Source organism: Tarenaya hassleriana, unplaced genomic scaffold (assembly GCF_000463585.1).
Source record: "Tarenaya hassleriana unplaced genomic scaffold, ASM46358v1 Cleome1, whole genome shotgun sequence".
Taxonomy (NCBI): Eukaryota; Viridiplantae; Streptophyta; class Magnoliopsida; order Brassicales; family Cleomaceae; genus Tarenaya; species Tarenaya hassleriana.
In genome coordinates, this window is record NW_010960187.1 from 3,756,520 (window position 1) to 3,779,810 (window position 23,291).

General features: G+C 38.9%; 6 protein-coding genes and 1 pseudogene across 10 annotated transcripts in view; 3 read left to right on the top strand and 4 right to left on the bottom strand.

Moving 5' to 3' along the window:
* The window catches only part of LOC104809065 (transcription elongation regulator 1), a 5,098-nt gene extending 4,835 nt beyond the window's left edge, over positions 1-263 (top strand). For both annotated transcript variants that reach the window (XM_010534960.1, XM_010534974.1), the window contains one exon: positions 10-263. In XM_010534960.1, the coding sequence (XP_010533262.1) occupies positions 10-18 (9 nt within the window). In that variant the 3' untranslated portion in view covers positions 19-263. The remainder of the gene's footprint in view (positions 1-9) is intronic.
* Positions 264-425: 162 nt separating this feature from the next.
* On the top strand, positions 426-2,077 carry LOC104809097 (ubiquitin-conjugating enzyme E2 variant 1A-like). 2 transcript variants are annotated; one of them, XM_010534995.2, is made up of 5 exons: positions 426-571; positions 851-990; positions 1,375-1,500; positions 1,594-1,720; positions 1,837-2,077. In XM_010534995.2, exons 1-5 carry the CDS (start codon positions 544-546, stop codon positions 1,893-1,895), a joined length of 480 nt encoding a protein of 159 aa, XP_010533297.1. In that variant the 5' UTR covers positions 426-543; the 3' UTR covers positions 1,896-2,077. The 2 variants fall into 2 exon arrangements, with proteins under 2 accessions (XP_010533297.1, XP_019058367.1); XM_019202822.1 differs by lacking the exon at positions 426-571 and adding an exon at positions 644-717.
* Positions 2,078-3,745: 1,668 nt separating this feature from the next.
* LOC104809108 (cysteine-rich repeat secretory protein 12-like) lies at positions 3,746-5,200 on the top strand. Of its 2 annotated transcripts, none has more exons than XM_010535013.1 (4): positions 3,746-4,578; positions 4,691-4,813; positions 4,944-5,020; positions 5,098-5,200. In XM_010535013.1, exons 1-3 carry the CDS (start codon positions 3,873-3,875, stop codon positions 4,997-4,999), a joined length of 885 nt encoding a protein of 294 aa, XP_010533315.1. In that variant the 5' UTR covers positions 3,746-3,872; the 3' UTR covers positions 5,000-5,020; positions 5,098-5,200. The 2 variants fall into 2 exon arrangements, with proteins under 2 accessions (XP_010533315.1, XP_010533308.1); XM_010535006.1 differs by having other exon boundaries at positions 5,101-5,200.
* Positions 5,201-5,280: 80 nt separating this feature from the next.
* Positions 5,281-7,166, bottom strand: LOC104809129 (dynein light chain 1, cytoplasmic-like). The gene is made up of 2 exons (XM_010535029.2): positions 6,683-7,166; positions 5,281-5,778 (listed from the first exon to the last, which is right to left on the bottom strand). Exons 1-2 carry the CDS (start codon positions 6,911-6,913, stop codon positions 5,620-5,622), a joined length of 390 nt encoding a protein of 129 aa, XP_010533331.1. The 5' UTR covers positions 6,914-7,166; the 3' UTR covers positions 5,281-5,619.
* A 144-nt stretch (positions 7,167-7,310) lies between these two features.
* Positions 7,311-10,432, bottom strand: LOC104809122 (putative receptor-like protein kinase At4g00960). 2 transcript variants are annotated; one of them, XM_010535018.2, is made up of 6 exons: positions 9,970-10,432; positions 9,738-9,877; positions 9,281-9,491; positions 8,318-8,552; positions 8,057-8,207; positions 7,311-7,945 (listed from the first exon to the last, which is right to left on the bottom strand). In XM_010535018.2, the coding sequence occupies exons 1-6, from the start codon at positions 10,031-10,033 to the stop codon at positions 7,511-7,513; spliced, it is 1,236 nt and encodes a 411-aa protein (XP_010533320.1). In that variant the 5' UTR covers positions 10,034-10,432; the 3' UTR covers positions 7,311-7,510. The 2 variants fall into 2 exon arrangements, with proteins under 2 accessions (XP_010533320.1, XP_010533324.1); XM_010535022.2 differs by having other exon boundaries at positions 9,738-9,874; positions 9,970-10,431.
* Positions 10,433-13,003: 2,571 nt separating this feature from the next.
* LOC104809139 (myosin-binding protein 2-like) lies at positions 13,004-16,283 on the bottom strand. Its single transcript, XM_010535035.2, has 4 exons — positions 15,203-16,283; positions 15,003-15,140; positions 13,604-14,785; positions 13,004-13,409 (listed from the first exon to the last, which is right to left on the bottom strand). Exons 1-3 carry the CDS (start codon positions 16,197-16,199, stop codon positions 13,635-13,637), a joined length of 2,286 nt encoding a protein of 761 aa, XP_010533337.1. The 5' UTR covers positions 16,200-16,283; the 3' UTR covers positions 13,004-13,409; positions 13,604-13,634.
* Positions 16,284-19,021: 2,738 nt separating this feature from the next.
* Positions 19,022-22,650, bottom strand: LOC104824713 (annotated as a pseudogene).
* Positions 22,651-23,291: the final 641 nt, after the last annotated feature.

Genomic DNA, 23,291 nt, shown 5'->3' on the forward strand with positions numbered 1-23,291 from the left:
GGGAAAGAGGCACTGTGAACTGTGAAGTGTTGTGTTGTTACAGTTAGGGATGAACCCTGAATGACTCTATACGTATAGGTAGAGGACTTCTGTCGGATTTGCAGTAGTTTAGATCTTATTATTATTGTCAAAGGCCACTGTTTTGTGATTGTGAAAAAGATCCAAAGGAGAGTTGTTCCTGTCAAGTGATTATGGGTCTGAATTAAGAATGATGTGTCTGAATTTCATTTCATGAATAAACCGGTTTCATGGTGGTTTGGTTTGCCGGTTGGAGCGACGATTTTTCGCGGCTTGTAATTGCATTAGGTTGTTATATTTTCTTCTCTTTTTTTTCCAGTTAAGAAAAAAAAAAAGAATTAATGGATACAATTTTCATATGGAAACGTCGTGTCGTGAGGAAAGAAGGGGTGCAGAGTCATTACTCTGAGATTAAACGCACCTAACCACTCTCTCTCTCTCTTCCCCCGATTTCTTCCTATCCTTTTGTTGTCTTCTCTTGCCAAACCCTGGATTTTCTGTCCTAAATCTGACTAGGATCCGGCTATGGCTTCGGTGGAGGCGAAGGTCGTTGGTATGTTCGATCCATATCTTTTCAGATTCTTTTGTTTGGCCTCGCTATTGTCTTCTCCGATCCTGTTGTTTCGCAATCTAGGGTTTATTCTGACTCGATATTTTCCCCCTCATGTGACCGATCATTTGATTCGGAAATTTCCCTTGGTTAGATTATGTATAGAATCTGTCGATTTTTCCAATTACTCCTGCTGGGCTTGTGATCTGGAAATGATTGGGGGAGAATGTTATAATTTTGTGAGTTCAATGGCTAAAATCTGAACAATTTTTTTTTTTTCAGTTCCCAGGAGCTTCAGATTGTTGGAAGAACTCGAAAGAGGTGAGAAAGGAATCGGAGACGGGACAGTTAGCTATGGAATGGACGACGCCGACGATATCTACATGCAATCTTGGACTGGAACCATCATCGGCCCTCCCAATGTACGTATCTCCATCTCTGTAGCTTGGTCAAAGACTGTATGTAAGTTTAACGCCGGAAAAGATAACTTGATAGCTTCTAGTGACCGTTGAGTCGTCTGAATAAGAAGGCTTATGCTCGCGGCTGTTGTGTCTGAAGCCCAATTCTGACAAATTCCATGGCGATGTGAAATTGGCATTAGTTAGATCTAAGACTTCATGAGGTTATATGGTCAAGTCATTAGATATAGCTCACCCTATTCATATATAACACTGTAAGCTGCATTTACCAAAAACTTGGCACTTTCTCAGACCCTTGTAGTAAGAGGGCCAAGAAATAAGTAAACATTAGTTTCGGTGTTTTTGTCTTGTAAAAGGATTGATGTTTTTTTCTAATATGGATGACAGACTGCCTACGAAGGGAAAATATTCCAGCTGAAGCTGTTCTGTGGGAAGGATTACCCGGAAAGTCCACCGGATGTGAGGTTCCAGACGAGGATAAACATGGCTTGTGTAAACCCGGAAACTGGAGTGGCAAGTTGCAGTGATATTAGTTCTAATGCTCTTGTCTTGTTTGGCTGAAACATGGTTAACTTAATTAGAAGATTGGCCTCATTGTTAAATCAGGTTGAACCTAATCTCTTCCCCATGCTCACTAACTGGCGGCAAGAATACACCATGGAAGATATACTGGTTCATCTGAAGAAAGAAATGATGTCACCACAGAACCGGAAGCTAGCTCAACCCCCCGATGGTGATCTTTCCGATTTTCCTTCGATTTTTTTTTTCTCTGCAGCTTTAGCTAACATAATCATCACACATTGATGGATGAACATTAGAACGAATAAAGGGGTATATTTTTTTTCCCAGGTAACGAGGAAGCAAGGACGGAGCAGAAGGGATTAGTGGTGAAATGTTGTGTCATGTGAACCAGGTCAGCAGTTTGTATTATGAACGCGGCATTGTATATAAACCCATTGGATGCTGTCGGCTTAGGACGATACGTCCTTATTCCTACTTAATGTATCATGCTTTGTCTGAGAATATATATCACTCTTCCGCCCGCCCAAAACAGGTGCCGTAATAATAAACCCGAGGGTTCTTTCTTTCCCCTGATTATGTATATATGATATATATATATATATATATATACCCATTTCCTCTGAATCTCTCTTATGACTAAAGTGGATAATGGTCGATTATTGATTTTCTGTCGTATATGTGAAAGTTTGTGTATAAGTTGTTCAAACTGGTCAAGTTTTTTTTTATGACTGAAATGGATAATAATGATCGAGGCTACGTCATCCCTTTTTTTTTTATAAATTTTTTTGGGAGGCATATATAATCCGTTACATTTGTGGGTATTTGTTTATTCCATTCGTTACTCGTGATTATTATTAGTTGTGGAAAAAATTTGATATGGCGTAATCCACAACTAATATAATATTGTATTCCATGACAAGCATTGTGATTATTTTTATACATTTTTAGAAAATGAATTTCTATATATAGACTTGTGTTGTGATTTCGTATCCCTTTGAGATGGATTATTTTTCAAGAAACGATATATCAAATCAACTTGTATGAATTGTTTTTTTCCCTCTTGGGATTAACGAAATGAGTGTGGGTCCATCGGATTAGGTGAGTCAAGATTCAAGAAAACGATTCGGAGTATATGTAATAAGGTATTTTATGATGCTTATTATCATTTTCAAGAAACGAACCAACGAATTGATGCAAGTCAAATCAGGAAAATTCTAATAAAAGTTCATGAAGTTGCCTTCAGCTTTCTCCCCAAATATAATAATATATATATGTTGTCATTTTCTAGTACTATGTATATGTTCACTTAAAAAAGAATTATTAAAATTGGAATTGTAAAGGAGACATTTTTTTTAAAAAAAATATGAAGACTTTGAGGGAGGGGTCATAGAGAGTGTATATTCTTGTTGGTAGGTCGGTTGCCGTGTATTATTACGTTTTTTTTATTTATGAAATGTGTATTATTACGTTATAATGCAAAGTTAATACACACACACACACACATGATGACCATATCTATGTTGATTCGCAATAACTCTTCCTAATTATTTTTTGTTATTTAATTGTAATTAACATTCTACTATACTTAATCTGGCTCTACTGCCATAAACATCACTCACTCGTATGAGGATGATATATCTCATCGGACCAATATATATATATATATATATATATATATATATATATATATATCATTAGTGATTTATAAAATTCCCCTTATTAATATTTATTTATAATAAACTTTTATAAGATAATATTTATTTGGCCTTGATGCCCTTTCAATACAATTTCATGGACTCAGATCGCTTTGACCACAACTATCAAAATTATGTAAGCCATTACAAATTGTTTGTTGTTATCTAAACAAAATATTAAAAAAACTTAACGTTACGAGACCTCTCTTTCAGTGGTTCGTTAGTAATATTCATGATAGAATCATTATTGCTTTTTATAACCAATTTTATATCTTGTTTTATAGACCTGTCCAGTTGTATATGTAATTTATTTCCACTAGAGCTTACAAACATCTGACTATATTGCAAACTGCATTCACAATTTTTCCTTTAATGCCATTGATTTCGTAACCTGATGATTCATGCATGTGATTAAATACATACAAATTATCAACTTTAGGATTAAATATTCCGTAATAATTAACATATTGCAACTAATTCCAAAAACAAAATCAAGCATGCCTTCTTAATTTGCTCATATTATAAAATAGCTGACCCTTTGCAAGTCTACAACGTACCAAAAATTAAAAAAAAAAAAAAAAGTCTCGGCTCCTCTCCCTTCTTCTTAGCCTTCAGACAAATAATTCTGTCTCTAAAAAAAAAAATTAAGTGATCAATAAAGAAGTTGACATGTGGAAGACAAAGACAACAATTCTGTCTTTGATAATCTCTGCAGCTATCATGGCGGAGCCGTCCTCCTCCGCCGGCTCAGATGCTTTCGTCTATGGCGGCTGCTCTCAGCTGAAATTCTCCATTGAATCCGCCTATGGCTCCAACCTCACCTCTCTCCTCTCTTCCCTCGCCGGCTCGGCCGGACTCAGCCGCTACGCCAACTTCACGGCCCACGGAGTGTGCGGACTCTGCCAGTGCAGGGGAGACCTGGACGCGGGGACATGCTCCGCGTGCGTCTCGCGCGCCGTCGAGCGGATCGGCGCCATCTGTCCGGACGCATGCGGCGGCGTGGTTCAGCTGGAGGGCTGCCTGGTCCGATACGACAACGTTTCGTTCGTGGGAGTGGAGGAGAAGACGCTCGTCCTAAAGAAATGCGGAGAACCGATTGGCCCGGACGACCGGGAAGCGTTGACCAGGAGGGACAACGCGATGAGCTACGTGGGGTCCACGGGTGGTCCGTACAGGCGCGTGGGTGTGACCGCAGGGGAAGCGCAGGCCATGGCCCAGTGCGTAGGGGACCTGAGCCCGAGCGACTGCCAGGACTGCGTGGAGGAAGCCGTCGCTCGGCTCGTATCGGACTGCCCATTGTCCACGTGGGCCGACGTCTACTTGTCCAAATGCTACGTCCGCTACTACTCCTCCGGTGGCGTCCCCTCCCACTCCGGTCTGCCTTTTAGTTTATTTTTTTTGTCAAACAAATTAATCTTCCGCTAATTAATCCTTAATTATGTTGGATAATTAGCATTAATTTTGTGTGTGCGTGTGTTTGGGGTCAGAGAAGAAGCAGGAGCATAAAGGAGACCAGAAAACGATTGGGATTATAATAGGCATCGTTATCTTAATCATATTGCTTGTTGTCTTCCTCTCTTTCACTGGGAAACAGTGTCGAAAACTACAAGGTACCTTTTTTTTTTTTTTATAAAGAATCTGCAAAAAATAAAAATTGCAATCTCTGCCAAAAAATCGATTTTCAAAATGTACATTTTTTTTTTCATATTTATTATTTATATTTGTCGCTGTCACCACTAGGAAAACCAAAATCGAAGGGATCATCATGCGACCACCATTGTGACCTCCACGATTAGTATCTCTTCTCTGCGGCATTGGTATTTTGTCACACACCCATTTTTTTTTTTCTATCTTTTTTTTTTCTTTCTAAATTAGTTTTTTTTTTTTTGCAAAGCAGGATAGAGAAGGACAAGACATGAACAAGGCATTTAGATCTCTATTATATTTGCTCAAGTTTTCGATCGAATCATTTTATATACAATAAGATGCTTTTTAGATATTGTATGTCGATCAATATATATGTATATATATATATATATATATATGAAAGGTGAAGAGAATAGGTGAGAGGATGGAATAAACTTTGGAAGGAAAAACAAATGTTGCTCCAAGATAACCCGTAACTCCTTCATACATACAGCCAGCTACTACAAAACACACACAAAAAAGGCCAATCTTTATAGAACCGACACAAACTACAAATGTCTTACTGCCTGTCTCCCATCATCATCATCATCATCAGAAGGAGAAGAAGGCGACCACAGCAACAAATACAGTAAAAGATGCGGCCTTTACACACAAAGAACACAACCCTTTTCTTAGCTGCATCTCCCCTCTTTTCTGTTCTTTGCTCTGGAGGGAGAGAGATCTCGGTGCTATATGGATATATTGCAGTTGTCTGGATTCAGATGGCGTATCACCGGCGGTCTAAGGGCTCCACCCTGGTCTTGAAGAGAAGGACGTAAACCTTTCCAATCTGAAAGTACAAGAATCCTCCTGTTGAATGAGTGACGTATGAACCAAAGTTGGTCCCGACGATGCAATGCCATGCCGGCCCATATTCAGAATCGAATTCCTGCAATGTAGAGGCAGCTGTTAGAGGTGTTTGATGAATAGAGCCATTCAAGGCTTAATCACCCGATGCAAGAACAGTAGCTTCAGCTGCAATCGTATTTTCGTAGACGAGAGACAGATGATGGAATTCAATAAGCAAGTTTCGCTCCCATGGCAGACAGACAAGAAGACAGCGTAATAAACAAAGAGATCGGATACATTATAACCCTTCAAAGCTGTAATGAGAACAATAGGAACTTGAAGAAGAGCAAATGGCAATTATCAGAAGAAATTTTCAGCAACTCAAACACTATAGACAACTCCAACGCCAATCACAAAATCCCGAGAGCGCGAACTTGTAATATAGCCGTGCAGAGATTACCAACATCAAACTCGAACAGAATTTGATGAAACTTGTAAAATGGAACACATCAGTACACGCTCTGTCTAATAACCTAACTAAGATCATGTCAGCTCTAGAAGAAAGCAGACAATAGATCAAACCGTAAACTGAATAAAAACCGAAAACAAACAGGGGGGCCGTCAGCCTAATTGTCAAAATGATATATTAACGCAAATAGAACACCCAAAACTCAAGATTTATCAACATAGAGCTCATCCTGAAGTTGTCAACAAAAGCCGACAACGAAAAAGGCCAAAGCTTAAAGAACAAGGAAAATGAAATGAATAGGATTTAACTGAACGAAAACCAAAGGAAATATGGGGCCTTCTGAAAATATCTTATTAGGCAACCAGAAGAACATCCAAACTCAATACTTGTCGTATAATAAAGCTAACATCAATGGCGGTAATACATGGAACAGCCCACTCAAGAAACACTTCCGACATATCCCAATTCCATTCGGACACCCACAGTTTCATACGTCAAGAGAAACGATAAATGACAGGACTTTTAAGCGATGTACCTTTTTGAGGGCGAGAGCGAGGCGTTTGCTGTCGAGCTTTCCGGCCATGGCGTCCAAATGGTCACGGGCGGACCTGAAGGCCCTGTTCTGGAGAGCGAGAGGCATGTCCGAAGCCCTGACTCGGACACTGGGCCGATCGCTATGCTCCTGCTGCTCCTTGGCCTTCTTCTTCTGTATCAAGCTGCTCAGGAACTTGCCTCTTCTCTCTAGCTCGACATCCGCTCCTTCCATGCCGCTCTCTCGGAGAGAAACCCTCCTTGATTTTGCCCCTTTTTTTCCTAGGAGAAGCCAAGCTAGATCGTTAGTTCGTCATCTGTCTTCTGTCGGACAAAAATCTCTCAGAGAGGGAAAAGGAACGACATTTCAGACGCTCAGATCGTCGTGTGAGGAAGGGCAGGCGAAGGGGAAGGGACAAACACAGTGTTCTTGGATTAGCCGAAAGCGGCCAGCTTTCAGACAAATCCCTAATTTCAGACCTTCCCCTCCGCAACTACCCCAAGTAACAATCCTACTCTCTCTCCTAACTCATGCTTATTTAACACTGTTTTTTTTTAAACCCCAAAAACTATTTTATGTTCGGTTCGGTTCTTGAATTCGGAATTTAGGGTTTAATATGATAAAGTTTTAATTGAATCGAAATTCTTCTTCTTTTTATTTTCTCGAAATGAGATCCACGAGACTTTAGATACAGAGCTAGCCCCTACTATTATATGAATAAAAAAACCCAAAAATTTAATGAAATGAAAGGAAAAAAAGAGGAAAAATAACAAATAATCAATCGGGCTATATATGCTATTTACAAAACTACAAATAACCGGATGTAATACTTCAGTAACTCCACAAACGCCGTTTCCCACGGGAGTCAGAGGCAGTGGTTCGAGTCTCCGGCGACCAAGTCGGAGTAGCAGAAGCGGTCGGACTGCTTCTCCCGTTTCCACCCCCGTCGGTTTTCAGATTCGATCCGAAAGAATCCGTACTTGACCGGGCCGTTGACGTCGTTCCGGCGGAGGAAGTTCCGGCATGGGACCGACGGCGGTATCGAGAACCAGGGACGCCGGGCCGAGCCGGTTCTTCTTCCAGATGGCCGGGTTTCCGGGAGAGGAGAAGAGCAATCCGTCGCATGGATGGCCTCTGCTGAGGATCACCCTGCACGCAGAGCAATCCGATCTGTGCGCAGAGTTTGACTTGTTCTGGATCGGCCGTTTCCGCCATTACAGGATCCACCATCTCCATGCTCCGTCCTTTCTTGTACAGCCTATACGCCTGCCAACAAGCCAGGTGGTAGTGATTAAAGACAATCTCTTACAAGACCTGATCTGGGTGATGTTTGGTTAAGTACCTGACACAAGATATAGTCTGAGTTATGGGACTTACCCACTCGAGTAAAGTCTGATCAGGGTGCCTCAAACTAAAACTGGAGTTCTTCTGTCCACTGATGAGCTCTAAGACCACAACCCCAAAGCTGAAAACGTCTGCCTTTACCGATAGCACCCCATGCATGACATACTCTGGCGCCATATAACCACTGTTGTTTCCGTTTCACATAAAATAATAATCCCTTTATAACATTTTCATTCATTCATTCAACACCCAAGAACGGGTGATTTGATACGAAGAGAGAGAGAGATTACTTACTTGGTGCCGGCCACACGAGTGTTGACGTGAGTTTGGTCTTCGGGGAAGAGACGGGCCATCCCGAAATCAGCAATCTTTGGAACCCATTTATCGTCAAGAAGGATATTGCCGGCTTTTATGTCTCTATGGATTATACAGTTGGGCGCGTCTTCGTGGAGGTAAAGCAGTCCTCTTGCTATCCCACTTATTATCTCTACCCTCTGCTTCCAGTCTAGCTCCGCCCTTCTGTTCGATTCTGCATTGAAATTTGAATCCACACCCTTTGTCAAACTGATTATTCCCTTCACAAATTTCCTACCGAAACCAGATCATTATGATTATTATACGAAATTAACCCAAAGATTTTGTCAAGAGTGTTGAATGTGCTCAAATAACATTTTGGACTAGGAGCCCCATGGAGAAGTCAAGTCAAATTGTTTGGTAGCTGTCCCAGTCACGGAGTTAAGAAGCTCAAACAAGAAACCGGCAGAATGGACAAAGAAAAGATCAAATGAAAGCAGCACTGGTCCACACGGCTTTGTACGGAGGCTCAAACGAAAGTTCCCATGAAAATACAACAGATAACAATACGGATTTGGCTTACGGTTTAAGTACAAAAAAAAAAAAAGAGGTCAACCCCACCACTGATTGAATTTGGCTCTATCTAATGGTTTCTTTCAGGAAATGTAAAAAGGAAAAGGGGAAACAGGTTAGGTCCCCGGCCTCACCCACAATAAAAATATCAGTTAAAAAACCAAATGAGAAAGGTGGTTTGATCTGAACGGCGAATAAGAAAGCTAGAGGAAGACGCAATGGAGGAGTTAGAGAGAGAGTTTGAGAAGAAGAAGCTTGGTCTTCTCTCCTAATTGCAGAGGAATCAAGATTCAAGCAAACGGATTGATTTTGTGCAAGAATCCAATCTCAATCCTAAAGCCCAACCAGCAAAGGGTCATCTTTTGCCAAATCAAAGAATGGAACACTTACTGAAAAGAACCTTGTCGAGGCTCTCGTTGGAGACGTACTCGTACACCAGGAGCTTATCATCTCCATGAGTGCAATACCCCAAAAGATTGACCACATTCCTATGCTGAACTTTAGCAAGTAGCTTTGCCTCGTTCACAAACTCGTTCTTCCCCTGTCTTGACGCCTGAGATAGCTTCTTCACTGCTATTTCTCTCCCATCCGATAACCTTCCCTGTTATCCACACAATTCCCACTCATCAGCCAAGCCAACACCATGCAAATGTAATATGGACTTTTGCAATATCATGTTCACACGAGAAAATACAGATGCAGGGAGAATTTTTTTTTCCAAATATAAAGAAAACAACCAACCACAGCATCAACCAAGAGAGTTCTTCCACCTGAAAGAAAAACAATTGCAGAAACAGGAAATCTCTTCCTCTGATTATTCAACGAAAAGGGTTTAGGACAGAATCACCTTGTAGACGGGTCCGAATCCACCCTCACCGAGTTTGTGCTTCGGATGGAAATCCTTCGTAGCCGAGACTAAGACCTGAAACGGAAATACCTTCTGCTCCAGAGCGGCTATTCGCTCGATATCATCTTCCCCGACACCTTCTACCATCAACACGATCACGGAAAACCGTCAAGAACAAACTTAAAACCCCAAGATTTTGCTTAAAGCAGAAAAAAGGATTCAGCTTTTATACCTCTGTTAGAGCCGCGCTTGAAGGGTTTAATCAGACCTTGGATGAAATTCATGGACTTGGTCATACCCTTAATAGAATCCTTGGCGAAGCTCCCATGGAAATCGGCAATAGATAACGAGGCCTAAAAATTAAACGAAAACCCAAACAAAATTGAAGCAAGCAAGAGAGAGATTAACAGTCTAATCAAGCTCCGGACGACAGCAAGAGGCTCGATCAGTGGCCTGCTTGGAATTGCGGGCAATAACCCCTGGGAAATCGGCCAAAAAAAAGTGGAAGAGAGAGAGAAAAAAAAATGGAAACCCAGGAACAAAATATCAAATTGAGAAGAGGGTCAGCGTTGGATTCGAGTTGATCGAGTCACGCATCTAAATCTATGAAGAAAAAGGCGTGTTTGCAATTCTTTCCTCAAAAAAAAAAAGAGAAAAATAACGATGGAAAAATCTGGGGAGAGGATGAGATGGACCCTCGTGTGAAAAAAGAAGCGACCAGGAATGATCAAAGTCAAGTTACGTATAAACAAACACCCCCTTTCCGCATTTTATTTGATCATAATTTCTTTTTCTCCAAGTAATTAATTATAGGATGTTTTTCTTTTCTTCATGGTATATTTGTGTTGTTTTGCAACATAGCCAGCCAATGTTTTTTTTATAAACCTCTAATAGAGTACTAGTTAAAATTATTTTTTTATAAAAAAAAATCCAATTTGGATGTCAAAATTAGTCGTGTAGAATGGAAAATGATTAGATAACCATCATTTTTAGTTGATTTTGAGTTTAGATTAATCGTATATATATATATATATATTTAACAGTAATAACCACTCGCACAGTCTTTCAGATCGTATACCTGTTCGACTATGGGGTCGAACAACATCTACGATAGTAAATTCATCGATCCTTGCGTAGTAGTCGACAAACACGGAATATGTAAACCGTGCATAATATCCACTAGAACGGCCATGTATTTTATCATCAACTTGACCGAAATTTACCAAAAAAAATTCAAATCTCAAAAGAAATCGAACTCACAATTTCGTGTAGAGAGAATTTATTATTTTTCAACTGAGTTGGAGATTTCACAAACAAAGAAAAAAAATCAATTTTGACTAATTTTGTCATAAACGATATAGTTTGAGAATTCAGAATAAATACGATGATAAAAATACTGCAGTTCTGAAATCGCATTTGATTAAAGATATATATATATATATATATTCAAATACAAATAATTAAATTATCTAAATACAATCTTGAGATATATGGTCCAGTTAGGTTATGAACCTACTTAACACTGCTATTGGATACTCAATGGGGACGTGAAATCTGTCGGAAAGCGAGACATTGACATTGGGAAACGCGGAAAGGGGGAACCCGTGTTCTTGACCTTGTCCCCTTGGGTCAACCTCCCTTCCTCTCCAATATTTTCTACACTCGCTTTCAAAAATACTATATTTGTCCCCTTTCAAATATGCAATACTCTTGAAATATTCAAACATATGTTTAGGTTGTGGCATCTCTCTCTTTCTTCTTTTCCATCAAATCGAACCTTATCCTATATCAACCAACGTTTTTTTCCAATTTATCTAAAGTGAGACGATAAACGAGGGAGTAAAGCTATTTTTCAATCCGAATTAGAGTCTTAGAGAGACATTCATATAGATTTTTTGATTTTCTATAAAATATAATCGGACTAAAAGTCTGATAAATTTTTAAATATAAAAAATATTTTTTTCAATTTAATACACTCATTTTATTTATGAATAAATAACGTTTTAAATTTTTTTAAAAAAATATTAAAGAAATATGAAAAAATCATTTATATATATATATATATATATCCTTATTAAATCATATTCTCTCCTTAAAATTTAAATATTTTAATTAAAGATAAAATTATAATTAAAAAATAATTTTAAAAATCTAAAATCATATCTATTTAATGACAAAATATATTCACTGAAACGTTATTTATTTAGAAACAGTGAGTGCTTGAATTCATCAGTTCACGCGTACGTACTCGCCATTAAAATCAGTGAGACATTCTATATTATAAAATCATAGAATTGAATAATAAACACATTGATACGATTCATGAAATAGTTATAACTTATAACCACTAACGTAACCAGGTAAAGTGTAGGAGGTATTCCCACGTCGCGGGGTTCTTTTCAAGTGACAAATGTTAAATTTTCAACCAAAGATTTTAAAATGGTTCGTATCATATTTGCTGACGTGTCCGTGCATGATATGATCACAAATGACGTTTCTCTTGACGTGGACAGCTCAACACTGACGCCTACGTGTCAACGTCACATCTAAACGGGCCGGGTTTTGTTGTTTGATGGGCCCAATCGAAGTGACGGGGTCAACTCGAATCATCCAGCCCGTCTTTAAAAAAAAAACAATTTATTTTTGGAAGCAATGTTTATATATATATATATATGCTATTTAGGTGTATTATAAAGAAAAGTATTTTAACCAAAAAAAGTTTATTAAGTAAAGTACACTATATGCTTTTCATCTTCACCTACTAATTGAAGGGTTTTGAGCTGTTGATGCTTTATTGTATATACAGATATAGACATATACACATTATATGCGTCGGTCGAGGATGGAATATACGAGCTTAGCTGTCTAATTTGTTTATGGGTTGGCTAATCATTGAATAGACAGTATCATAACTTCCTTAAAACAATAGCAGAATATTTTTTAATAATTTTATTAAAAATAAACTAAATAAACTATATTTTCTATTCAGATTCACTCCACTACAATAAATCTAGCAATATTAGTTTTCATAATGGCATATGACGATGGTTGAAAAAAAAAATGATGAATATAATGATATATTGATGATAATAACAATGATGATTTAATTTTTTCGATTTTTATAAAAAAGAATTTTTTTTCCAAGGTAAGTATTGACATTAGAAATCAAGCATTTTTAATAAATTATACTATCTAATATATTTTTTAATTATATTATAAGTTATATTCTCAATGAATTAAGAGTTTCATTTTAAAAAAAACGAGAATAAAAAATTGTAGGAAGTTTGATATTTACAGGACAATATTCTACAAAGCCGAAGACACCCAAACCTTCCTTCCGCTTTCCAAGTCTCTAATTTTTTTTTTTTGGTACAAAATCTATGACGATCCCAACCATATATATATATATATATATATAAACGATGCTTTTGTCACTCCCACTTTTCTCTCTCTCATCATTTCACCCCAAAAAAGAAACAAAGGTGAAATGATTCTCACACCAACCCCCCCTCCATCCTTTTTTTTTTCAATACATAAAAATAAAAACTTTTAGCTCTGGGAAAAAAAAAATCAGAAGGGAAAGGAGACAAAGATCATTAAGCTTCAAAGCGACTTCCTCCTGAGAATACTCTGCGGCTGGAGATTGTTTCTTGTCTCTCAAGCAACAAAGATCTGCCATGCAACGGACGGGAAGTTAACTGAAACTCGAACATGTCACCCATATTCCTTGAGTTTAACACTCTTTTCATCCTCATGATAGTATCATTTAGATTTCGATCTAAACCTCTTCCCAATCACAGAGACTGGAGGCTGTTAGTTTTCAATTTGTTTGATTTGCAAGGAAAGAAGAAAGAAACGGCATTTACCAGCTGTCATATTCCCCTGTTCATGCTATTGCTAGCTAGAGCTCATACATAGAGCCATGTCTCCATAGTTTTGAACTTGAAGCTCCACGTTCCTCAGATCACGGAGATTCTGCAGAATTTGTTGGAGGAGATAAACCCCTTTGTCCCCTTTTCTCAGCGACCCGACACAATGCCTCATGAACTCTCTGTCTGCCTCTAGAGCTTCTAATCTGTCATACAGCTCGTCGATTTCCTCTTCAATGGAAATCCCGCCATTCTCTGACCCATCAACCCCGTTTTCATGGGGATTCCCTGTCGACGATAACCCGTTTTCCATCTCTGCATCTGCCGCGTCAAACAGCGGGAGTAACTTCTTTGACTTGATGATATTATGCTTCTCATTTATTTCCTTGGTGTGGAAGTGCCCGATTTCTCGGACATAGCCTTTGTAAAATGTCTTAACATCCTCGAAAATCTCTTCGGGTTCATCCTCTTCCTCGTTCAGAGTAGAGAGTTTCTCTTCTAGAACTTTCAGTTGCCCGAGAATCGAAAGCCTCTCTCTATCTAGATCAGCAAAACATTCCTCAAGACAAAGCACGGCGTCAGCTGGGGTGCTCTTCATCTCAATCCCTCCATATGTGTCATCTGAATCGTCAAAGTTTCTGTCTTTCCCAAGTTGTAATCCTCTGTCCTCATCTAAATCGCCATTTTTAAATGAATCGTCAGATGAAGCTCTCCTCCTCGACATCCCCATCTTCTCCTTTGATTCATACTCCTCCACTCTCTTTCTGTACAACTCAATCTCCTTCTCAAGCTCTGCTTTCTCCTTCTCTCGTTTAACCAGAAGCTCGTTCATGAGCAAAAGCGCATCTTGATCGTACTCCGATTGTTCCTCCATCATCCTCTGGTATTGCAATGCCTCCATCTGCATTGCCGCCTTTTCTTCCTGCAACCTATTTATCATGGCCATCGTTTCATTCGCAGCGACTGCAGAAGCGTTTCTCTCTTCCTCGAGCTCAGCATATAAGGCATTGAGGGCCTTTCTCTCTTCCCTTAACACCGACTGCAGCTTCTCGATAGTGAGGAATGGGTCGGGAGACTCGATCTCGCTGTCCAGAGAGTCTTGGTTTCCCGATCCCATCATGAGAGGCCTTTTGGCTTCGAGCTTCACTGTCCTGAACTCCAACGTTTCTTCCTCTTGCTCTGAATATAGGACATTTATACCAAGTAAGCCCACACTACACTAAACGAGCACGTTTCGGCATGGATTCAAGACATAGAAACGACTTGCGAATTTTCAGAAGATAAAGAGTGACCCTCAAAGCTAAATTGGTATCTCGAATATGCTGATTCCAAAAGAACATGCTTTGTTTTTGGTACAATGTAAACCCAACAGATGCTGATAAAAAAAAAGGGTTACCATGATCGTCATCCTCAGGAGTGAATTCGTGGGAGGGAGCATAATCGATTTGGTAGTGATCAGGAATTTCAGTGCCTATGGAAACCTCTGCATCAGCTTCTTCCTCCTCCATTTCCAGTAAATCATCAGCTGAAGAACCTGCATTAATGTCAACTCAGAACAAAATGCTTCCGAAAATTCGATTAATAAAGGAACCTCACCTTCAACAATCTCCTCAGAGAATCTCCCCTTCTCCGCCGCTAAATCACCAAAATCCAGAATAACATCGCCGTTTCTTTCCGAAATTTCTCCAACTTCTTCGCCGGGTCTGAAGAATTCGACCGGAATCAAATGACAGTCATGGCCGTCGATGTAGAACTCGATGTGTTTCTGCGCGTCTTCGTCTGGTTTATCCATCGACAGTTCTACAAAGCTCCTTTCGGCCTCCATATGCGAATCTGCGTGGTTTTCTTCTTCCTTTTCTGAAGTAGGTTCCTCGTTGCAGTCGAAACTGGAAATGAAACACGAGAATTCCTCCTCTGCGTCATTATCATCGCCACCATGGTTAACTTCTTCTTTTTCACCGGAAGCTTGGGGAACAGTTTGATTATCACTGTTTTCGGAAGGAAGATTCTTCTCTGTTACTTCCTCTCTCGCAAAGCTTCGCTCCTTCGGAATCGCAGATTCTACGTTATCCTTTTCGCAAACGGAATCAGATCGGATTTGCTCAACTCCAATGGGGAATTCTTGCCCGATCGGTATTCCATCATCAGTTAAACCTAAAATCCCCGAATCGAGATCGATCATGGGACAGGGATTAGAAGCTCTGTTCTCGACGCTAGCGCCGCAACAAGAACAACTCTCAATCATTTCATCGGTGAAGTCAGGAGAGGACGAGCAGTCCTCGCAGAAATCCCCGGAATCGGCGAACTTCCGATGAATGGGACAGAAGCGGATTCTGGAAAGCTGGAGAGAATGGTCGTGGCAGAAGAGATGTGGGTAAGCAGGAGAAATGGGGGAGGAGTGGAAGAGGGTGGAGCAAAGGAGACATGGGCGTTTGAGACCGAAGAAATCGGAGAATTGAAGGATGAAGAAGGATAAAAGAGAATTGAGGAGGACGAAGAAGATGAGAGTCCATTCGAGGAAAGCGTAGAGGAGAAGGAGAGAAAACCTGTTGGTTTTCCGGTGGACGATAGTGGCAAACTTGTTAGCCGCCATTTGCAACAATGCTTCTGCTCCGGCGATATACGAGAGAGAGAGAGAGAGAGAGAGAGAGAGAGAGAGAGAGAGAGATGAGAGAATGGAGAGGGAGGGGGTGTATTTAGTTATAGTGACATGGCAACCAGAGGCAGAGACAAAGAATATTCATTCTCCGTCTCTAAATATTATTATGTAAAATGTCCAATCAAAGATCCATCCCTCAATTCTCTATATTATTAACTTTCATTCCTTATTCAATCTAATAACATTAACACATTATTATTTCAATATGTTATTTTCTATTACGCAACACATGCTTACATATGAAAATACCTAAAAAAAACTATTTCATTAATCTGTTTTATTTTCTATAGAAGCAGAAAATACCCTAAAAAGAAGTATTAACAATTCAGTGATATACTTTTTTTTACCATAATAACATTCAAAACATTTCTTTTTTGAAAATTCGTAAGCGGAAAGCTAATGATTTTGGTGACTAAAGAATGCTCGTGCTGCAATCATACTGTTGATTTTAATTTAATTTTCCTTAGCGCCGCATACACACTGTAAAGATTTAAAAGGTTCCTAAGTTATATTTTAAAATTAATGTATCAGATTTTTAGAAAATGTTAATATTTCAAATAGATAGTTTTTTAAGATCCAGCGCACATAACATAAAACGTAATTTATAATAAAACAACATGACAATTAAATGTATATTAAATGGATTTTATTTATTTTAAAATGAGTAAAAGAAATATAAGGACCAAGACACGTGGCGGTTTGGCCCCCTCTCCCGTCTTTAGCGTGAGGGGACAAAATGGGCTGGGCCCATCAACTATCCATTTTACCCACATTCTTCGTGAAATATGGGGCCCAATATCTTTATTTTTTCCTAATTCCTTCGAATCCAATATATCTTTAAAAGGTTAAAAATCTCAATTGTATATCGACCAAAACTATCATTCGTAATACCTAAATTAGTAATCATAAATACATTTATGCAATTTATATTTTATTATATTAAATTCAACAATCCTCTTCTGCTTTAATAAACACACTTGTGCACGTATATCTAGTATTTGTTATGGATTTTCAGACTCTAAACAGGAAATATCGCCCATGGTACAAAAAAATGTGATATATATATATATATATATATAATATGAATTTTCGGAAAAAAAAAACTTATATTTTATTTACTTTTATAGTGTGGTGGTAAAAATAAAGGGAATACATTTCTTTGGTAGGTCTACGAATTGAAATCGTGTTATAGAAATGGGAAGCAAATTTCCCTTTTGTCTATCTTCCCTTGTCACTTTATATCTTTTGCCAAATAAAATAAACTGAGATGGGAAAGAAGAAAAATTAAGCTTCTCTATGAAATTATGATGAGGTTTTCTTAAATTATTTTAATAAATAAGGATACATTGTAAAATCAGAAGAAATTATAAAAATCAAGGAACGCTGAAAGAAACAACAATATATAAAATCAGAACCAAAATCATTAAAATTTAGACACATTTTGACTTTCTTAATCATTTCCATAACGGAAACGACATAAGTTTATCAAAATTCTGAATTTTATTGTGATAAAGGAAAAAAAAAAGATAAATAATTTTTTTAAAACAAGTAATAAGAATAATGTTGTGACCTATTATAGTTTCGAATAATTTATTAGGAAACGTAACCTCCACAGCCACAAGTAGGGGTGGGCACGGATCGGATATCCGGGATTTTTTAGATATCCGTATCCGTATCCGATCCGTACAAATATCAAATTTTATTATTCGTATCCGATCCGTAGTTTCGAATATTCGTAATTTCAAATATCCGCAAAAACTACGGATATTTGCAAATATCCGTATGTAATGTTAAAATAACAAAAATGATAAATAAAATTACAGAAAAATAAAAACAAATAATATATATAATCTATCAAATACAAACTATATTCAAATTTAAGTAAAAACTCGAAAACGAAATTAAATTTTTTATGTACAAGTGAAAAAAAGAATGAATCTAAGGATAATCGCCAACGAAAACTAAGATACCAAGTTGGTAATAACCAGAAAATGTCTGAAACCAACAAAAATGGTGATGAGCTTGGACCCAATAAAAACGGTGTTGAGCTTGGAGAGGAGGGTGGTGGTTGTGAACTTGGAACCTGTAGAAATGGTGATGAGTTTGGAGCGAATAAAAATGGTGTGGGCAGAGAGAGAAGGAGGGAGGCAGACAAAAAGAAGAGGAAAAGAACGAAGAAACAAAATAAACCCTAATATATTTTTATTTTTTACAAAGTTATCCCCCATATATAAGTTAATTACTAAATTATCCATATATTATTAATACATTAAAAAAACTGGATCGGATCGGATATATCGGATAATTCTATTTAATTCTATTTTATATCCCTTACCCGATCCGTATCCGACAAATACTTTAAAACCAATATCCGTATCCGATCCGTGAATTCCGGATATCCGAATTTTCGGTTCGGATACGAATCGAATAACGGATCGGTTCGGTTTTTTCGGATATTATGCCCACCCCTAGCCACAAGTATCACCGTTCATCTACCGCCGTTTAGTCATCTATCAACCAAAACTGAAGTATCATATGAAACTTTAAAATAACCAAATATGATTAAACGATAAGTACTTAAACTAAATTATAATTAAAAAGGAAAAAAGAAAAAGAGTAAAAAATGATTGGAATAAGGGACCCATTTGGCCCCTTATTCGATGAGTTTTTATATATAATTCAACTTAAAATAATCCGCATTTTTCTCAATCTCTAGATTTGGACAAATCATATAAAACAATTTTAAAACTCGAGACTCCTACAATTGAAATAAGCTCCCTTATTATCCAGAATCCATGAGAAAACAAACGGATGTAGACATTATTACCCTCCGGCATCATCGAGAACAAAAAAAAAACAAATACTTCAAAAAAACCGCCATTATCCTCTTGAGAAAAAAATTTGACAGTCTTAATCCTTTCTTCTACAACTTTCGTGAGCTCTGATAGAAGAAACTCCGTACTCTCTTGTCGATTATGAAAGATGAAACCTAACTGGAAAAGGCTTGTCTGTATGTATTCTCTAATAAACCCAAACCCATGAAACCCAAGTTACCTCTACTCCTCCCCCTGCCCTCTCTTTAGTTCCACATCTCAGTGAGTTTCTTCAGGTCCCAGGATTCGACCAGGCTCTTCAGCTCGGCTGCAGCCTCTGGGTTGCCACTGCCGCAGCAACAGCCAAAAAGGCCGTGGCTTTGAGACACCCATTGCCACGGGAGAGCCGTCCCGATATCACCTTGCAGCATTTGTCGGCGTCTTTGTAGAGGGTCTGGCGGGCCATGTCAGTTCCTCCTCCGTCAGCAAGGGCTCTCTCATTCTGTTCCATGGTTTATAAACATCACAAAGTCAGAACGGAATCACAGTGAATGGATGAGGCGGTGGTGCGGGAAGGGAAAGGGAAAGTGTATTCGTTCGAGACCTTTTGCCTGAAGTTCTTTATAGTTTGGTTTAAAGTATCAGCCGGCGTCAGTTTGAGGGAATGTTCCTTCCATTCATCAACGAGCTTTCTGAGAATAGAAACACTAGCTTCCAAGTTGTCGTGATAGAGATTGTCCTATTGATTTGCACAAACAGAAAGACTAATAAGCGAACTTGAGCAACTGAACCGTGGCACGATAAATAACTGGGAAAAGATAAGAGTGGCATCTTACCCAATGTTTGCAGCAATGTTAAACAATTTAGGGTTACTCTTTCCACCAAAAAAAGTCATTCTCCACCGTTTGGGTATATTTTTTCTTCTGCGGTTCGTCTCACTCTCTGAAAATTTCAGAAGAGGCATTCCCTGTTCCACAGCACATTAACAGATTTAACACACATTTCTTCAGAGGACATGCAAGCAGCAGGAAAATTGAGAGACAAGGCTTGATCGAAGTACCTTCCCCAGCTGCTTTCAGAGCAAAGGTGAATATTTGCTGTGTGACCTGTTTCATGGCCTTGCTCCCGGGTGCACCAGCAAGAGCCACCTCCTTCAGCTGGGGGTATATAGCCTCAAACCTCTCTGTAGCCTGAGTATCACACCTTGCTCGTGATTAAAAATCAGCCCACAAGAGTCAAGGTACTGTCTCAAAAATTGCACCATTACCTTCAGTCTTGTAGATGATGTAGGGAATGTCAGTCGGACCAGGATCTCAAATGAAGGAGGAGGAATCAGACGCTCCCCCTTCCTAACAGCACCATTAACTAGTATGGTCCGGGATTTCGGGTTTGAGAGAATTCTGAAAGAAAATACAATGTGCATACAATTAGATGATCATCACATATAGGAGGAGATCACCAGAAATATTTTCACTCACCTCTCAACCAGCTGCAGAATTAGATCCCTGGACTGGGTATTGCAGCTCTTGCCACTGACTACAGTTAACAAGTTGTGTGCCCATGAGTACAAGCCTACAGATAGATCACCTTGGGAGGCCTGTGCAAAATATTTTACAAGAGCGAGAAATTCAGAATCATATGAAGCACAAAAAATTGTAAACTTGATATTCATTTACATCAATAAACAACTCTATCGGGCACCTGAGCCATCATCCAAACTATAACTGGAAGCTTATCCTGCCCCTGATACTTTGGATTCTCCCTCAGTGTTGGCAATACATTAGTCAAGGCATCAGGTTTCCTGCGCAATACCATCGCTAATGCCACAAATATTGCAACCTATGCATAATAAAAAAGGAAACAATGAAGCTCATATTGACATTGAGAAGCAATAAAAAAACACACGATACCCGCAAAGTTCAGAGAGTAAGGTCTGGAAAAGTATCCGAAAAACTCTCATAAGGATGAAGAAACATAAACCTGAGCAGATCCAGGTTCAACAGCAAATTAATTGGTATAATCAACTACTCTATTACCTGAGATTTTGAAGGATTGTGGTGTACAGCCTTCTTAGCACCCTTGGTTGCAGCTTGTTGTGGTGCCAAATCCGGAAGAATGCAGTCAAAAGCCCACAATACAAATGAACCAAGGGCTTCAAGAGGGCGCTGATTGATCCAGTCGACCGATGTTTTGTAGACATCTACGGGAATATGAGATACCGGGATCTGTCCAAGAAGATATACAAGCTATGTCAAAGAAACAGAGTAAAATAATCAAATTATACCATGGAAAGGCGCGTGCTTTAGTAACTGCACAATTAGCCGAGACAAAACACAATCAAAGTTCATCATCTCATGTGAACTTGTCAGAGAATTGAAAAAACATGAGACTTTCTATTTTGGTTTTAGATAAATCAGTTGGGGAAAGAACTTCTAGGTGTACATTGCATCAACTGAAACTCATGAAATCATCCATCAATATCACAGGGAATCAAAACCACAAAAACCCAAAACATAGTGCTGAAAATTCATCATCAATGATGTAATTGCATCGTTTCTATGACTTCCAGCATATTAAATCCAAAGTAAAAATACAGAGCCAGAATGAACAATTCAATCTCCGAATATCAAACTAAGAGAACCAAATAGATCACTGGAACGATGGATGGGCCAGCTATGGAGAGGACAGACTATTAAGATTTAAGAACTGACAGAGCAAAAGAAAGAATTGCTCACATCAACCAACTTGGATAAGGGAGACTCCTTGAACATTTTCACCCATGGGAACTGGGAAGATGTTACTCCCGATAGCGCTCTCCCAAAGTAATCTGCGAATCTCATCAATTGAATCTCCGGCTGAGCTGCATACGATTCCTGTACGGAAAATCAACGACAACCCATGGTCTCAATTTGTCTTAATAGATCAGAATTTCACTAAAACGAACGGATCGAATCGGAATTTTCTGTTCATGCACATACCGAGGCTTCTACGAGGAAAGCTGCAAGATCGGCAGCGTCAATCTTGGCGGCGGCTTCGGCCAAAGTCACTTTAGGCTTCTTCTCCTTCTTGGGCTTTGGCTTCTTTGTTTCTTCCGCCTTCTGATTCTCCTTTCCAGAAGCGTTCTCAGCGTCGCTTCCATCGTAATCATAGTCATCATCGCCGTAACCGTTGGATCGGCGTTTGGATCTCACCGGAGCAGAGCCATCGGCAGCATCTGCGGCCACCTGCGCGGCGAGGATTCTGCGGCGGCGATCCTCAGCCTGCTGCTCGAGGGAACGGAAGACGTTGTCCCCATTAGCTAAGGATCCATTGGTGAGGAGCTTGCCGGAGGCTGCATTCGCCGCCTGATCCGCCGGCTTCTGCTTCCGCTGGCGTTTCGGGTACACCACCTTCTGCCATCCATGGTCGCTGTGAGAGACAACGGCGGCGGTCTCGACGCCATTGTTGTCCAAAGATTCGATCGGATCCATTTTCCTCTCTGTTTTTTTTTTCCTAGTTCTAAATCTCTCTCTCTCTCTACGGAAAAGGAAATTACAGAACAAAGAAACGCGCACACAAAGGACGGGGAAAGAGGGTAGACGGGGGATACGTTACGTATATAATAAAGAGGTCAGGGGCTGTGAAAAGAGACTTCTCTTTCCAACGAAATTACAAGGATTGCCATCAATGACGACCATGACTTTTCTTTTTTTTAGTTTTGAGGTTCTAAAAAATCCAGAAATTATTGTTTTGTGTAAATCTCGAAAACCTATTTCCTAAATTCCTGAAATGGATTACACACTATTAGAGATATATAAATATAATATTATCGAGATATATAGTATATATCTCTATAAAATCCGATTGAAATCTTGTGAATCCAATACATATCTACATTAGAGATACAGTATATATCTCTGATAACATTTTATTTGTTTTGTTGATAAACTGTTATATCCTTTAAAATCAAATATTGTAATTTTTTTTATGTACGTTTAATAGGGATTTGAAGGCAATATATGATAAGAATGGTTAGAAAAAAGTGGGAGTCCAATATGGAATTCGAGATAAGCAAAGAGAATAAGTGCGCAATTAAGAGCCTCACAAAACTAGATAAAGGCTACTTATAAAAGGATTTTTTTTTTCATCCTTGAGAAAAAATTCCAATAAAATAAGCTGTATTGAAATTCGTTTAGATGAATACAAATGAATCTATGTATATTCTTTTTAATTT